The sequence below is a fragment of the Drosophila navojoa genome, chromosome 4, assembly GCF_054131105.1.
Source record: "Drosophila navojoa isolate 15081-1374.11 chromosome 4, UAZ_NAV_1.0, whole genome shotgun sequence".
NCBI classification, from domain to species: domain Eukaryota; kingdom Metazoa; phylum Arthropoda; class Insecta; order Diptera; family Drosophilidae; genus Drosophila; species Drosophila navojoa.
Window position 1 is genome coordinate 7272440 of NC_142892.1, and position 14796 is coordinate 7287235.

At 45.0% G+C, this 14796-nt stretch overlaps 4 protein-coding genes across 11 annotated transcripts; 2 read left to right on the forward strand and 2 right to left on the reverse strand.

The window, feature by feature from the left end:
- The first annotated feature begins 1728 nt into the window (after window positions 1–1728).
- Adgf-A (Adenosine deaminase-related growth factor A) lies at window positions 1729–14778 on the forward strand. 2 transcript variants are annotated; one of them, XM_018099549.3, is made up of 4 exons: window positions 1729–1883; window positions 12444–13427; window positions 13488–13676; window positions 13738–14778. In XM_018099549.3, the coding sequence occupies exons 2-4, from the start codon at window positions 12594–12596 to the stop codon at window positions 14356–14358; spliced, it is 1644 nt and encodes a 547-aa protein (XP_017955038.1). In that variant the 5' UTR covers window positions 1729–1883; window positions 12444–12593; the 3' UTR covers window positions 14359–14778. The 2 variants fall into 2 exon arrangements, with proteins under 2 accessions (XP_017955038.1, XP_089115255.1); XM_089259129.1 differs by having other exon boundaries at window positions 1779–1968.
- On the reverse strand, window positions 3680–6817 carry LOC108650423 (uncharacterized). Of its 7 annotated transcripts, none has more exons than XM_089259693.1 (12): window positions 6649–6817; window positions 6281–6521; window positions 6071–6217; window positions 5975–6007; window positions 5858–5902; window positions 5464–5694; window positions 5177–5374; window positions 5039–5119; window positions 4867–4974; window positions 4546–4807; window positions 4030–4475; window positions 3680–3962 (listed from the first exon to the last, which is right to left on the reverse strand). In XM_089259693.1, exons 2-12 carry the CDS (start codon window positions 6374–6376, stop codon window positions 3858–3860), a joined length of 1752 nt encoding a protein of 583 aa, XP_089115819.1. In that variant the 5' UTR covers window positions 6377–6521; window positions 6649–6817; the 3' UTR covers window positions 3680–3857. The 7 variants fall into 7 exon arrangements, with proteins under 7 accessions (XP_089115819.1, XP_089115818.1, XP_089115816.1 ...); XM_089259692.1 differs by having other exon boundaries at window positions 6281–6569; XM_089259690.1 differs by having other exon boundaries at window positions 4867–4971; window positions 5039–5116; window positions 6281–6595.
- On the reverse strand, window positions 7369–8927 carry LOC108650428 (uncharacterized). Its single transcript, XM_089260192.1, has 2 exons — window positions 8813–8927; window positions 7369–8715 (listed from the first exon to the last, which is right to left on the reverse strand). Exons 1-2 carry the CDS (start codon window positions 8832–8834, stop codon window positions 7496–7498), a joined length of 1242 nt encoding a protein of 413 aa, XP_089116318.1. The 5' UTR covers window positions 8835–8927; the 3' UTR covers window positions 7369–7495.
- On the forward strand, window positions 9855–12077 carry Adgf-A2 (Adenosine deaminase-related growth factor A2). Its single transcript, XM_018099547.3, has 3 exons — window positions 9855–10926; window positions 10990–11172; window positions 11391–12077. The coding sequence occupies exons 1-3, from the start codon at window positions 9997–9999 to the stop codon at window positions 11997–11999; spliced, it is 1722 nt and encodes a 573-aa protein (XP_017955036.1). The 5' UTR covers window positions 9855–9996; the 3' UTR covers window positions 12000–12077.
- Window positions 14779–14796: the final 18 nt, after the last annotated feature.

Below are 14796 nucleotides of genomic sequence, written 5' to 3' on the forward strand. Positions count from 1 at the left end.
AATATTATTGGGAAATAAATATTACGTTTGTAATCATTTACGTACATATATATGAGTGTGAATAATACATAGATTAAGTAAATCTCTTAGTAACCCAGTGTTGTTCTATTCAAAGAAAAACTTGTTATCAAATATACTAATGTAAAAAAAATAAACGTAGTCTGCTCAAGAAGAAGCTCAAGGGCTTCTATCTATTATAAAATGAAACAATTCTCCAAGAATTTCTCTCCAGTTGTATTATGTTCGGCCCATTACGAACTGCTTTTGATCCAAGGAATTTTGCTTTAGTTACATGCTGTTGATATTTAGGGAAATATCAAAAGAATTATGCGAGAAATAAGTAAAAGCGGGCTTAAATATGAAAAAAGTCGTTATCTTTTGTATCTACATAGGGCTCTGCTCTCTAATCTCTTTCTGGTTTTACTTACATACGTAATTCGTAGTCCGTCTTTGGCTCGATTTGCGCTCCAGACTTTTCTCATGCATGTGGAAACTCCCTTTGGAGATTAGCACATGCCATAAATTCATTTAAGTCTGCCTAATCCCGAAGCACACACACACACACACATACACTCTGATATTAGTTTGGATATTGCTTACAGGGCATAGGGTACAGGGTATTTGAGTGTATGGGAGAGAGAGAGAGGGCTAAGAGGTGTAAAGAGGTTGAGAGAGACAGTGAATATGCATGGAATGCCTGCTGTAAAATTTATTTATGACTTTGTTTTTGCACACGAAACGTTTTGCTGTCTGTGCAACTGAATATTAAAAATGTTTGCATTGTCTTTGGGCAATTTCAACTTGCAGCCAATGCATTTATCATGAACCAGCTTAAGCAAGCGCACACAAAATAATTGTATGCAAAAGAGCAGAACTCAAATTGCTTTCAAGAACACGGCCAGAAATCAATAAAAATCTTTAAAAAATTGTATCAAAATAGAAATTGAAATGGAAATTTTTCATAGAGATTTTTCTAAAAACACAGAAACATGTGTTTCTCGACTTCGTGTGTGGCATTTGGTATTGACGCACTTTCATGTTTCAGATACTTTCATTAAAAGTGTCTGTGTTTATGCAATAATCACCGTATTGAATGCTATTTCTGGCATCAAATCAAGGCAAAAAAGAATAAAAACAGAATAAATTTCTAAACAATTGCCAAAAGAAATAAAACACAAAAAAAAATTCCCCTTTTCAAGTGCTTGATTATTTCATATTATTTATTATCAATCATTAGGAAATCAAAGAAAATAATAGAAATAAATCTAAGCCGAAAAAGAATTAGCTGAATTGTTATTGCTATTTGCGTTTCTGATAAGTTGTTATAGGTGTGCGAGCGAATTGGGCATTGGGCACTATACTGTCATTATCTTTGAAGAGTTGGCATTGAAAAGGCAGATAAAAGGGAAAGTGATGAAACGTGTATTGAAGTGCGCTCTCGCTGTCTTCTCTCTCCCTCCCTCTCTCACTCTCTCTCTCTCTTGACTAATCACTCACAATCCGGTTCTCTTCTACGACGTTCTCTCGCGACGTGCGCTGCTTACACAGAGTGCACATTTAACCGCATTCAGATTTTTGAAGTATTTTCGTTATAACATATTTGATTTTTATCACAATTCCGTTTATTGTTTACAGTTCCACTCGACGCGCTCCCGCCCTTTCGCCGCCTGAGAGCGTTCGCTGAGTGCATGGAAACGAAATCAGAATCGGAATCGGAATCAGAATCAGAAATGGAATCGGCAGCGACTTTTTGGTTTGGCTTGCTCGCTCGTTAAATGTGCGGGCATTGTGTGATCAGTCTTTGGGACGCGTATTTGGCGTGCAGATCGCGGCCGAGAACTTCGCATCGGAAATCCACTCTCAGTGGTTGAGGCAAAACAAAAGTGAATATAAAAACGAAACAAGTTGAATTTGTGCATTTAAGAGGCTTATCAAACATATTGAATAAGCGAACGAAACAAAAAACAGGTTATTTCTATTGCCAAACATGAATACATAAATTCAAATTAATTTTAACAAAAATATTCAACATAAAAACTAAAAAAAACTTTGCTGTTATTTAACATAAACAAGCCGCATTTGTGTTTAGTCAGCTTTAAATATGAGACCGCATATTTAACTACTTTAATTTCACAACAACAACAACAGCAACAAGAACAAAAGGAAGCAAAACAAAAAATAAAACTGCGCATTCAAATTAAAGCCCAATTGGTTTTCGAATTTGGCACCCGGTGCCCAGCTCTAGGAGCGAGAAGGAGAGACAGCGCGCATTGCGGTATTTGCACAGTGGGTCCAGTCCAGCTGGAGTGGGCCGACCAGCTGATTTGTATTTATATTTATATTTGTTTTCGGCTCTGCTTTAATCTGGTTTAGTTGTCAGCCGCGCAATGCGCGCGACACGCTCCGCAGAGTTCATTAGCCCAGAGTGCGGCAGCCGGAGGGTGGCTGAGTGAGTGAGTGAGTGAGCAGGAGAGCGAGTGCGAGAGAGCGGCGTCATGTGCTCAGTTCTATGCTCGTATACGTGTAAACATAATAAATACACGTATGCACATGACATTCTTATATGTATAAGAACTCAACTCTATCATATTCCATTTGCTGTCTGTGACAAGCAGAACTCTGGGCTCTTATACGTGCCAGCATAATATTTGCATATGTCATTCTTATATATGTATACACATATGTATAAGAAGTCGGATTTATCTTATTCAATTCGATTGCTCACTCTGCTGATATCTCTGCCTCTGGCACTGGCTTTGAGATGGGCCTTGCGCTCTTCCTTCTGCTTCGCCTCTTTCTTTTCCTTTGTTTTGCTCTTTTGCTTTGCATTATTCTTATCATACGTTATTCGATAATAATACCCTATACTTATTGACAGTACAAAGCAAACGACAAGCATACATTCATGTGATATATTTGGACAAGAGGAAACCTCCCACTAAATGCTTACCTTTAAATTTTAATTTATAACCAAGTATTAAAGCTTGCCAATCTTATATTATACGTATATGTATATATAAGTACATTATATAAGCCCAATTACACATGCTGTCTCAAATACTTAAGTGAGTTTGGCATGTTTTAATACTTGGATATAAATTATATTATGTCATAAACTGTATTTCTCTATTATCCCCTTAAGTTATATTCTTACCCAAATTTTTGTATTCTAATAAATCAAACTCAATGATTTTATCTTAGTTGTTTCTGAACCTCAGCCTAAATGATAAATGAAGTACAAAACAAATGTATATTATAGATTGCCACCGTCATGTGAATAATTATTTACTATGAATATACGAATATCCAATATTTGTCTAGTTCACATTTGTCATATCTCTCAAATGCGCAATTTATTGCTACTGAATAGCAATAGATAAAAATATTTATTACAGCAAAATTTATTTTTAGACTTGTAGAGAGCCGATAAAAATTAATGGAAATATAATTATTGGATGGCCGAGAAGAAAGGGTCGCATTAAACTGAAGGATTTTGATTCGAATCTAAAGAGGTAACATATGATGGGTGTATATATGTATGATATATTTTGGAAAAAAGAAAATATTGTTTATTAGTCTGCGAATTAGATAAGTATGTATATACATGTGTACATACATATAATTATATAGACTTATTTATTCATGCGTCCGTAGATGACCAAGATTTATTGCATCACAAAGAATTTTATTGTTTTTTTGTCCGATAAGCAAATGGTTGATTCAAATGATTTTCTATGATTCAAGCATTTCCTATAATTGAAAATAGTGAAATATACACCACATTTAGGCTCAATAATCGTAAATGCTGTAAAACTTAAAAAAGTCTTCTGGTATTTTTCCGTTGAGCGGGCCATTGATTAGCTGATTGGCCAAGTTGTTGCATTGTAAATCTTCATCTTGATGGGCAGACCAAAGAAGCTCGACTCATGCGCATTGATGTTGGCCGAAAAGCGGGTCAGGGCCTAAGGGAATATACCCACATACAAAATGATATACACATCGTGCGAATGGCTATATACATATACATACATTTCTGTCGGGCTCTGACAAGTAGCCATCTTCGGCTTTTAGAAAAGCCAGCACTCCATCATTGACTTCAGATCTGTTCTTCGAGCAAAAGTGACGATTAATGGTATTATACGGTACATTTTTTGAGCTTGATCCCTTTCTCCTTTGCCCAGTGTAATATTTGGCCTTATCCTTTTTCGAATCATCATCCGGGTCATAATACGGACATTTCTTCCGGATCTCCTCGCGTTCATAGTCGATTCTCATTTTAATGGCCTCAATCATGGTGATGGGATCTATAGGATATGGCTTATCCGGTATATTGCCCGCAAATGCAATATCGAAAGCATAATCATTGAAGTCCTCCCGATCATTTAGCGAATTCTGTATAATACCCGGACAAGTTTGATCCATGACCAAGGCGTTGAAGAATAGCGTATTTGTGCGTTGAATATACCGTTGCTCAGCTGCCGAAAGAAAAGCAAAGGATGAGCTCAAGTCATTTTATATGAGTCCAGATCTCCATCTCTAACTCACGAGTCGAATCGTCGACAAAGGGCGTTACTCGCAATTGTTTTTGGTCGGATGTGGGACCGAGACCAGGACCAAGACTGGGACCGGGACCGGGACCGGGTCCTGGAGCCTTTTGACCGTAAGGCTGGCCTATTTGAGTTGAATTCATAAGCGGCATAAACGATTTCTGAGTCGTGCCCTGCCAGCTATCATTGGAGCATGCTGCACACGATTGCTGAGTGCGATTGGTAGTTGAGGACAACGGATTCGTATCAAAGAAAGTCACCTGCGCTTAGTGTAGAGGAATTAATAAACTAATAATTTGGCAAACATTCGACTACTTACATTCGCATTCGCCTGCATAACGGGACCCCTCATACAAGGCGCCCTCTGCTGCGCCTGGGGCAACTGCATATAGGTCGTCGTGTCATAAGAATCGTTGCAGTCCCGCTGCTTTTGGTCGTGAATAGATGATAGATGGGAGAATTTGTGATTTAGTTTGGATACCTGCGCTCACCTGCATCGGCGTACAGGACGTGTTCCCAGCTGCCTGCTGCCGCTGGGGGTAAACCACTTGGCATGTAGCTGCCGCTGACTGCTGAAATTGAGTTGCCTTTAGCAGCTGCCATCGAGGCCTCGGTCAACTAGGACTTACCCTTTGTGCCGTTGGCCGGGCGGAATATGCTTGACTCTGATTCGGATCAACGTTCTGGCAGCATGAAGGCTTTGCCTGCTGTGGCTGCTGCTGCTGTGGTTGCTTCTGCTGCTGCTGCTGCTGTGCGCGCAGATGTCCACAGGACGAGCGTGTGCAGGGCTGCCTGCCGGCATTCATTGTGCTATTAAGTGGAGGCTCCTAGAAACAAAACCCCAAAGAGAATAACAGTTCGTATGAGGGCTTTCGTTTGCACTCGAGGCTCCTTGTGTGGTCGGAGCTCTACTCACAAAATTCTCATAGGTCTGATCCTTGCATTGCCAGTTGCCATTGGAGGAGGGGCCCTGCTGCAGTTGTTGCTGCAGCTGCATCTGCTGCTGCTTTTGCATCCGTAGCCATTTCTCATAGCTCAGATCAAAGCCTCTTTCTTCCGGCGAACCTGATGTCTGTGGCCGCATCGGATCGTAGCATACCCCATTGTTCGAGAGTATATAGCCGCTGCTGGCTGGCCTATTGGGACACTGAAAAAGCAAAATCAATAATTATGTGGAAAAAAAAAGGCAGGAGTGGGTAGTATCAGGCTGAGCTGATCTAGCCCAGAGCTCAGGAGATTATTCGTGTGTCCAGCCGTCGTATCAAGTTGTCAATTAACTATTCCTGCAAACCTATTTATTTAAAACTTACAGTTGAGCATGATGCTCCTCCGCCCGACTGATTCGATTTTCGTTTCTGCAAAGGCTTGGATTGTGTTAATGGTCTTGGGATAGAAGAGAAGGATAAAGAAGAAGTGTAGTAGCTTACGTAGATTTCAGTTGGCTGCAAGCTTCCTGTGCTCTAAGAGTTGAAATTAAAATTAAATTTGATTTTTTGCCAAAGCCAAGTTATTTGGATACTCACGACTTTCTCGTCCTGCTGATCTTCACGACGAGACTCGGTTTGCGATGCCGGAGCGCTTACAGAGCGACTGCGTCGATCCATTTGGCCACGTACCATGGAAGGTACATTGTTCACCTGCGTCCAAAAATCCCGAGCAAGTTGCAAGGGCTAACAGAGAAGGAGATAAATGTGATATGCTTGGGTTAAGGCAGTAGAATCTATTTGGGGTACCTGAATCGATATTGAGGGTGTGTCCTGGGCGGCATTCGTCGGGCTGGAGGGACGCTTCTGCGCCTCACCTTTCTCTGGAGGATTTTTCCCATGCATATTTTCTGGATAGTTATTTATGCGCTTGTATTCGGCATAGCCTCCGCCGTCCCAAGAATCAGAGCCACTCTCCGTAAGAGTTTGCCGCGATAGGATTGTGTTAAGCTTCTGGTCTTTGTCTTCTGGCCAATAATGCAGGAGTTGACTAAAATCAACATAGACCGTTATCTCATTAGAGGGCCCCAGAGTATCCCTTAAATTATGCATTCGAGATATTTTCTTCACTTACAGTTGATTGCAATTCCAGCTGGTCACCATAGTTAACTACTTACCTGAAAGCAATCGCCCCAGATGAACGGATTATTGTTAGCAAAACTTGGGCCTGAAATTTTGTTAGCCTTGACCCGATCAAAGTTAAATAACCATCATATCTGAAATAAAAGAAATTTCTATAAAATTCAATTTCAAAAATCTTCCAAAAGTCAAGGCTGACTAGCTTGGGGGATCGAGGCAGGGCATAAATTAAGTTTTATTTTAACAGAATGAAAACCGATTTACTATAATTGTTTTCTCATTTTTTATAGGGTATCTATTAGTCTAATAGGGTAATTATTAGTATGTCATGTATACTTTCTATAAATAAAGCAATAGTATCGTCTAGTTTTCAAAGCAATGTCAGAAAATTCAAGCTATTAGCCGACATATACCCTGTAATTTCTATGTAAACTGAAGTGCAAAGAGTTGCTTCGCTTCCAACACTTTAACTTCTGTTTATTGAATTCATATATTCTTTTATAATTGCAAATGAGTTATATTATTTTATATTTTTGCCACATGTATACCTTAAAAGCTGATTACAGGGTATTTCATCACTGCTATTTGCAAACTTTCCACTTCCTATGCAAATAACAAATCAATTCTATCTCTCCATTTAGTTTCAGCGCCAAGTTGAGCTTGTTCATGCAAGAAAACTCATGATATTAGCCTGCATATACCCTGTAATCTATAACGTATTAAGAAAAACGTATGAATGAAACAAGTTCTTGTCTTCATATATGTCTTAGTATTTATTTTATTATATATTAATGACTTTGCTTCTTCCGTCTTACATTCGATGCACTTAAGTCTAACTGATAGTCGCATATACCTCTTGGCATACCCTCGGCGGTTCGCCTTTCATTAGGCAACTGCTTCAATGGCAAACTCCACAAAAGCCAAATCGTTTCTGTTGTTGTCCATATCCGTTTCCTGCTCGCACATCCTGCCCCTGGGGCAGCCGTCGTGCCGCACGGCGACTGTGCCGCCCATTTGCTCGGCGAGCTGTGCTAGGAATGTGGGCGTGGCATGCACATTACGCGTAACATCCAATTCACGCAAACTCGCCGACTGGCTGACAATGAAGCGGAGCAGAGCACGCGGCACATGCAGCGCCTGCGGCAGCCACTTGATGCTGCCATCCGTGGCATCATAGCGCACCATCAGCTGTGAGTGCCAAGCGAACCGCTGCAGCTGCACCACGCTCAAGTGGCCAGCCAGCAGACGCGGCAGGCTACCATCCAGTTGACATTGCAAACGCAATGCCACAATTTGACGGGCAACACCACCCTGGCCGAGAGCCGCCAGCCAGGCGGATACGGTTGCGGTGGCCAATCCGCCAGCATTCGCTTTCTCTTTGTCGGCATTGTCAATGTCGCCGCTGCAGCAGAGGAAGCCTGTCAGCTGGCGCAGCTGCGGCAGCCAGGCAATTTCCTTGCTGGCCGCACGCAGCGCGCACGCCGGAACTTTCAGCGTTTGCAGCGTTCGGCAATATTCAATGTCGGCCAAGGCTGGTGTGGCCGTGGCGCCGCAGATGCCGCAGATACCGCTGCCTGGCAGCAGCTCAAAGCGACTCAACTGCGGCAGCTGGGTCAGGGCGCGGCAGAGCTGCGCGGCGTCCACGCCCACACAGCCGGCCAGCTGCAGCTGCGTCAGGTTGGGGCAGAGCCGAGGCAGCTGCCGCAGCAGCGCCACCGAGTGGCATGCCCCAAAGCTAAGCCTTTGCATGTTGGGCATGCATAGCGGCTTCTGCTCCAGCTGGCGCTTCCGTTTACGTTTCCGCTTCCGCCTCGATTGCAGCCACTCCGGCAGCTCAGCCTGCCATACACTGAGATTAAGCAGCGCCCGCGTCAGCCGCGCCATGTGGCCGAGCAGCTGGCTCTGCTCGCTGGCGCACAGGCTCTCCAAGTGCTGCGGCTCCTGCTGCCAATCGAATTCGCTGGCATATTTACGCTGCCAAATTTGCAGCACCAGCGGACGCAGCCGTCCGCCCAGCCGCAGCAGCGCGAGCTGGTCCCTAATTGAGAGCTGGGCGCAGATCAGCAGCAGGCAATCATCATTCAAGGTTGTCAGCGTAACGGGCGCTACGAGATAGACGGAGAGATGGATGGACAGATAATAGAAGGGAAGCTAATTGATTAATTTGGGCTCAGGCTGCCATTGGATGTTTGCTTTGATTACCGTTATGCTGCCTTGGCTGCATTTCGTTTCGATTTCGCTGTTGCCTCGACAAAAACGCCCTTCGAACTGAATTAGCATTGCTGCGACTCAGCTGCGGCTCTGCTGCGACTCTGCTGAGGCTCTGCTGCGACTCTGCACCCCCTGCCTCCAATCACTGTTCCCGTCAGCTGAGACTCCAGCTGTGCCACATCGATACCAACCCGACAATAGCACACATGCAGCATTTGTTGCCTTGTGCACAGTGGGCTCACTCTTATTGTGTGGATAATGAAAGTGTATTGAGAATATTTATATAGAAATATGTGTTTATATACATAGATATTATTATTTAATTATTATTATTTTATTAAATATTTTTTATTATTATTTTTAATTAATTTATTTATTATTTTATTTCTTTTTATTTATTAAATATTTTATTTATTATAAATATTTCTTTAATTTTTATTGTATTAGTAATTTATTTATAATTTTATTTTATTTATTCATTTATTTATTTATTTTTAAATTAGATTTAAAAATAACTTAAATTTAGTATTATACAAATTTAGTAGTATATATGCAACGCTAATCATAAATGGGAGTATTTAAAGAGCTCCATGAAAATCCATCTTCTCTCTACTCTAGCTGCAATCAATATAAATTTACTTGAATTATGACTACATTACTAAGATTGTATCACATTGTTATATTCAGATAACCAGCATTTTGAATGACGCACACACCACTGTGCCGCTGGTGGTGGTGCTGTTGCTACCGCCGCTGCTTTTGCTGGTGGTGGGTGCTGATGAGTGTTTACGAAAATAAACGCAACCCCTGGCAGGCACACGCCCGCCCAAAGTCCGCTCCCAGTTCTTTCCTTTCTGTTCTCAGTCGAGGCGAAGGCCAGCGCAGTTCGATTGTCTTTTATCGCTGGGAGTTTGGGCTATTTTTAAAAGAGCCGCAAGTGGCGGAGGTTGCCACTTGATAAGTAAATGCGGGCATGTGGCAACCATGGCCGGAGTCGTATGAGCTGATCAGGCGCTCGCATTGAACTTTGCTTTTTCAATCAGCAGCAACCGATTGGATAGGCTCTCTGTAGCTGGGACAGCCAGTCATGATTTGTTTTTAGCATATTCGTCGTTAGGAGTAAATCAAACAAAATTCGAAATTTCTCAAAAATCGAGGTAGCTGAAAATTCGGTAATGGCAACTAGAGGGAATAAGTGGCTACTCCGCTTGCCCAAATATCCGCCGCGATATTCCACGACTCGTGTCATCAATCCGTCGAATCGAGCGATGGGCACGAATGACGACGCAAATCGGAATCCGGACTCCGACGGAGATCGCAATCAGCCCACCAAATATGCCACACTCTGCTGGCACGTCAGCTTGGTCATATTGATTAGCACGATGATTCTGGCCCTCGTGTGGACGGTCTATCTGAGCGTCGACTATTACTCGTGCACCCAGGAGGCTCGTTTCGAGAAGCTGAGACACGACCTTCTGGCGCGCGAGCGACTGCGGCGCGTGGGCGGCAAATTGAAATTGAGCGATTTCGAGGAAATGGCCAACGGACGCCTGCTGGCGATCAAGCAGGTGGACGAAGAACTGCATAATATCTGGAGTGATTATCAGCCACGTCCGCACTTCCTAGCCAAGTACAAAATCAACGAGACCGATCTCTACAGTGTGCTACGCGCGATGCCCAAGGGGGGACTACTGCATGTTCACGATGCTGGCATGTTCAAGACGGACCGCCTCATCGAGCTCACGAAGTACTCGGACTTGTGGGCCTGTGTGGCCCTCGATGGTACGTTTGAGGACTTCCGCTTCTCTAAGAGCTTTCCCCATATTCAACCCCGAGGCGATTACAAATGCAATTGGATGATGATGAGCAACTTCAGGCAGCAGGACGAGAACATCGCCCTGAAGAAGTTGCGCGACAGCCTGTCTATCGATCCGAATGGCTTCACTAGCGCCACTGACTTGGCCAATCACATGAGACGGGCGCATCGTCTCATTCTCGGCCTGATCTCATATCGCCCCATGTGGCCCACCTATCTTATATCGATGCTCGAGGATTTCTACGCCGATGGTGTCAGCTATGTCGAGCTACGCTCCTCGCTGCCCATTGTGAGTAACAAATAATTGTGAAGCCCTAATTGATTGCTATAAATATGCCACCTGACTCCTTAGATGTACGATCTACTTGGTTCGAACTATACCATTTCGGATACGGTCAATACTATTATCACCACCACGAATATCTTCCGTTCCGAACACGAAGACTTCATTGGCATGAAGTTGATCTATGCACCTTTGCGGGACCACAATGACAGCAATCTGGACACATATATTGCCAATGCACGATTTTTGAAGGTAGAGTTTGGGGCTTACTATCTCTAGCGCAAAGGAGACTAGGGAAAGAGATTAGGGACTAGATGACTCTGATCTAGATATGATAGATATATCATAGTCATATATCATATACTTCTTAGAGTCTTCTTTGCATATAGGTTTCGCTGTCTTTTGTAGGGCTTCGCTTTCCATGTCTCGATCATAAATGCCTAACTCTGTCAATCTCTACCTGCCCTTAGGCGAATTTTCCCAGCTATTTCATTGGTTTCGATCTGATCAATTTGGGAGACGAGTGCGCTATGCCGCCGCTAGGAGATTCCCTACAGCTGCTGCACATCAGCAAAGAAATCGACTTTTATTTCCATGCGGGAGAGTCGCGTTGCGTGAACTCCACCAAAGACAGTACGCCCGATGCCAATATAGTGGATGCTTTGCTGCTGGGCAGCAAGCGAATGGGCAATCCGTTCAATCTGCCATTGCATTCGGAAATATTGAAGGTCATGCGATTGCTGAAGGTGGCCGCCGAGGTGTGTCCACTGTCCAATTACTATATGCAGTATGTGAGCGATTTCAGTCAGCATCCGGCGGCGTATCTGATTGCCGCCGGCTATCCCATTGTGGTGGGTTCGGATTATCCGTATTTCTGGAATGCGGCGCCTCTGACCGATGATTTCTATGTGGCCTTCGTGGGCATTGCCAATGGTCAGGCCAATCTGCGTCTACTGAAGCAGCTGGCCATGAATTCGTTTATGTACAGCGCCCTGAGCGAGGCCGAGAAGCGTAAGGCTCTGTCGATTTGGGAACATAATTGGGATCAGTGGATCGCGGGCATCGTGCGCCTAGTCTAATGCAGCTTTCCTTTCGTTTTACTTGAAAATCATTACTGTAACTGACAAATTAATACTATATAATACTAACACTACTAACCATCTGTCTAACGCACTTTAATTGGCAATTGAGCGCTCTCTCGAGTGCTTTATAGCGCATTTCCTTCGGCTTGGCTGTGGAGAGTCATCGAAGGTCCATAAAGTTCTGCGCACTTGACTTGGCGTGAACTACGGCTCGATCGGACGTCAGCCGAGCGTTGGCCGCTAGTTGGCAATCTAATCTCTGGCTTTCATAAATCAAGATGCCTGTCTGATTGGGGGCCGATTAGGGTTCCGTTGCCAGCTGTGGGATCCAAGCCGTAGTGCAGGGAGCCAATTCAATCAGATCTTTTTGCTTTCAGCTATCGCCGCATGCCGAAGCACGTGTTAAATCAAAGATAATAATTGTGGTTTCACTCTTTGCAGATAACGAGCACACGGCACTCGACTTAGCGAAAAATAACACAAAAAAAAAAAAACTAAATTGAACAGCAACTGGTGCGAGGGTCTCAGTTGTTTTACGGGCTCTGGCGCGCGCGCACACACACATCAGATTCTCTGGAAAAATCTGTGACAATGCTGCGAGCTAATCTAATCGGTCTGCTGTGCCTTTGCCTGTCTCTGGGCCCGGCTGAGTCACGCACGCGGCCCAAAGATCTGACCATTACGAAATTCGTGACAATTGGCACCAGCGGCACATCCCACGTGGAGTCCTTGCTGGGCAACAGCCGGCCCAGTCCCGAGACGTACAAGACGGTGCGCAATGCCTTATTCAACTACGAGGAGTCCAGATCGCTGGGCAACGATCTGGAGCTGAGCTCGCGCGAGCTGCAAGCCAACGGAACGATCATGAAGGCCAAGCTAACGGAGTTCAAAGAGGGCCTCATAACGCCGTATCTCTTCAAGCCGTCGCAGCATATCTTCAACGTGCTCGCGGCCATCAATAAGACGGACCTCTTCCAGATCCTGCAGCGCATGCCCAAGGGCGCAGTGCTGCACGCCCACGACACGGCTCTCTGCAGCACCAAGGCCATCATTGAGCTGACCTACTATGATCATCTGTGGATTTGCCAGCAGGCTGGTGATCTGAGTGCCGCCGCTCTGCGGTTCGCCAAAGCGAAGCCCGACGCTCTGACTGATCCCAACTGCGATTGGAGTCTGCTGTCGGAGGTGCGCAAACAGTATGGAGCCGACAAGGTGTACGAATATTTGGCAGAGCGCCTCACGCTGTACCCGACGACGGACTTTCAGGATATCAATGCAGCTTGGTCGAGATTCATGCAAATCTTCCAGCTGCTCGACGGCCTGCTCATGTACGCCCCAGTCTGGAGCGACTACTACTACAAGGCGCTGCAGGAGTTCTACGCCGATGGCGTACAATACCTGGAATTCCGCACGACTTTGCCCACGGTAAGTTGCAACAAATTGAGCTTGGGGACAGATTGTAAGTCTTTGGTTTCCGTTGAACAGCTCTACGACATGGAGGGCACCGAGTTCACCCCGCTCGACACTGTGCGCATCTATGTGGAGACCCTGGAGAAGTTTATGAACCATCCAGATAACAAGGACTTCATTGGCTCCCGCATGATCTATGCGCCTCTGCGCAATACAGATGCCGCGGGCGTGGCACGCTACATCGAGACCCTGAAACAGGTTAAGGTAGGTGATCTCCGGAGTTCCACTCAGCTTGGCCATGCTTAACTTCATATTCGATTGGCAGGCAAAGTATCCAGAGTTCCTGGCTGGCTTCGATCTGGTGGGTCAGGAGGATATGGGACGACCGCTGCGAGAGTTTGTGGATCAGCTGCTGGAGGTGCCCGAGGACATTGACTTTTACTTCCATGCGGGCGAGACGAATTGGTATGGCTCGACGGTCGACGAGAATCTGATTGATGCTCTGCTGCTGGGCACGAAGCGCATTGGCCACGGCTTCGGTCTCGTCAAGCATCCGGTGGTCCTCGACATGGTTAAGAAACTGAATGTGGCCATCGAGGTGAACCCACTGTCGAATCAAGTGCTCAAGCTGGTCAGCGATTTCCGTAATCATCCCTGCTCGCAGTTCTTCGCCGACGGCTATCCGGTCATCATCTCATCCGATGATCCCAGTTTCTGGAAGGCCACGCCCCTCTCGCACGACTATTACATCGCCTTCCTAGGCATCGCCTCGCAGCACGCAGACCTGCGCCTGCTCAAGAAGCTGGCGCTCAACTCCATTCAATACAGTTCGCTCTCCGTCGACCAGAAGTTCGATGCGCTCAACAAGTGGCAGACGAAGTGGGATCAGTTCATCGACTATGTCAACGACGTGCCGAACAATGCGCCCGCCCAGCAGCTCGATTGACTAGCACGGGTGGTGGCAGCGCTTCTGGTTACGTTCTCCCTCGTGAACAACAGCCTCTGGCGCTAGTCGGGCTACAATCAATCTACGAATTCCGGCCGACCTCCCCTGCAGAAGGAGCATGAGCGATGTCCCGCTCCTGCTCAGCTCTGTAGCACAGTGTATGGACGCTCCTATGTCGCTCTCCGATTCACACACTGCATTCATCTTGATTCATGTTCACATTCACGCTGTTTTATGTTAAGCTAATTAATATTGATTAGTGTTTAGGCATAGTGTTAAGCTCCGCGGAGCACTCGACTTCCAAGGTTATTCGCACTAAGTACCCTAAGAGATTCAGCACTTTAATTTGCTCTGTTTATAAGCTTTTGTACTAAAACATTTTGAATAAAGAGCTCGACTTGTCGAGTCGAAAGGCCTCAACTGCTATGCATGTTCTCT

Bases quoted from the DNA above. Each gene is read 5' to 3' on its own strand.
- LOC108650423 (XM_018099559.3), bottom strand. From the start codon at position 6,583: ATGCATAATTTAAGGGATACTCTGGGGCCCTCTAATGAGATAACGGTC. The intron at 4,808-4,866 runs GTAAGTAGTCGA...CACTAAGCGCAG, and splicing joins TTATGCAGGCGAATGCGAAT to GTGACTTTCTTTGATACGAA. The intron at 4,476-4,545 runs GTGAGTTAGAGA...TTCTTTCGGCAG, and splicing joins CTTTGTCGACGATTCGACTC to CTGAGCAACGGTATATTCAA.
- LOC108650428 (XM_089260192.1), bottom strand. From the start codon at position 8,834: ATGCAGCCAAGGCAGCATAACG. The intron at 8,716-8,812 runs GTAATCAAAGCA...TCTATCTCGTAG, and splicing joins GCAGCCAAGGCAGCATAACG to CGCCCGTTACGCTGACAACC.
- Adgf-A2 (XM_018099547.3), top strand. From the start codon at position 9,997: ATGGCAACTAGAGGGAATAAGTGGCTACTCCGCTTGCCCAAATATCCG. The intron at 10,927-10,989 runs GTGAGTAACAAA...CTGACTCCTTAG, and splicing joins TACGCTCCTCGCTGCCCATT to ATGTACGATCTACTTGGTTC. The intron at 11,173-11,390 runs GTAGAGTTTGGG...ACCTGCCCTTAG, and splicing joins CCAATGCACGATTTTTGAAG to GCGAATTTTCCCAGCTATTT.
- Adgf-A (XM_018099549.3), top strand. From the start codon at position 12,594: ATGCTGCGAGCTAATCTAATCGGTCTGCTGTGCCTTTGCCTGTCTCTG. The intron at 13,428-13,487 runs GTAAGTTGCAAC...TCCGTTGAACAG, and splicing joins TCCGCACGACTTTGCCCACG to CTCTACGACATGGAGGGCAC. The intron at 13,677-13,737 runs GTAGGTGATCTC...TTCGATTGGCAG, and splicing joins AGACCCTGAAACAGGTTAAG to GCAAAGTATCCAGAGTTCCT.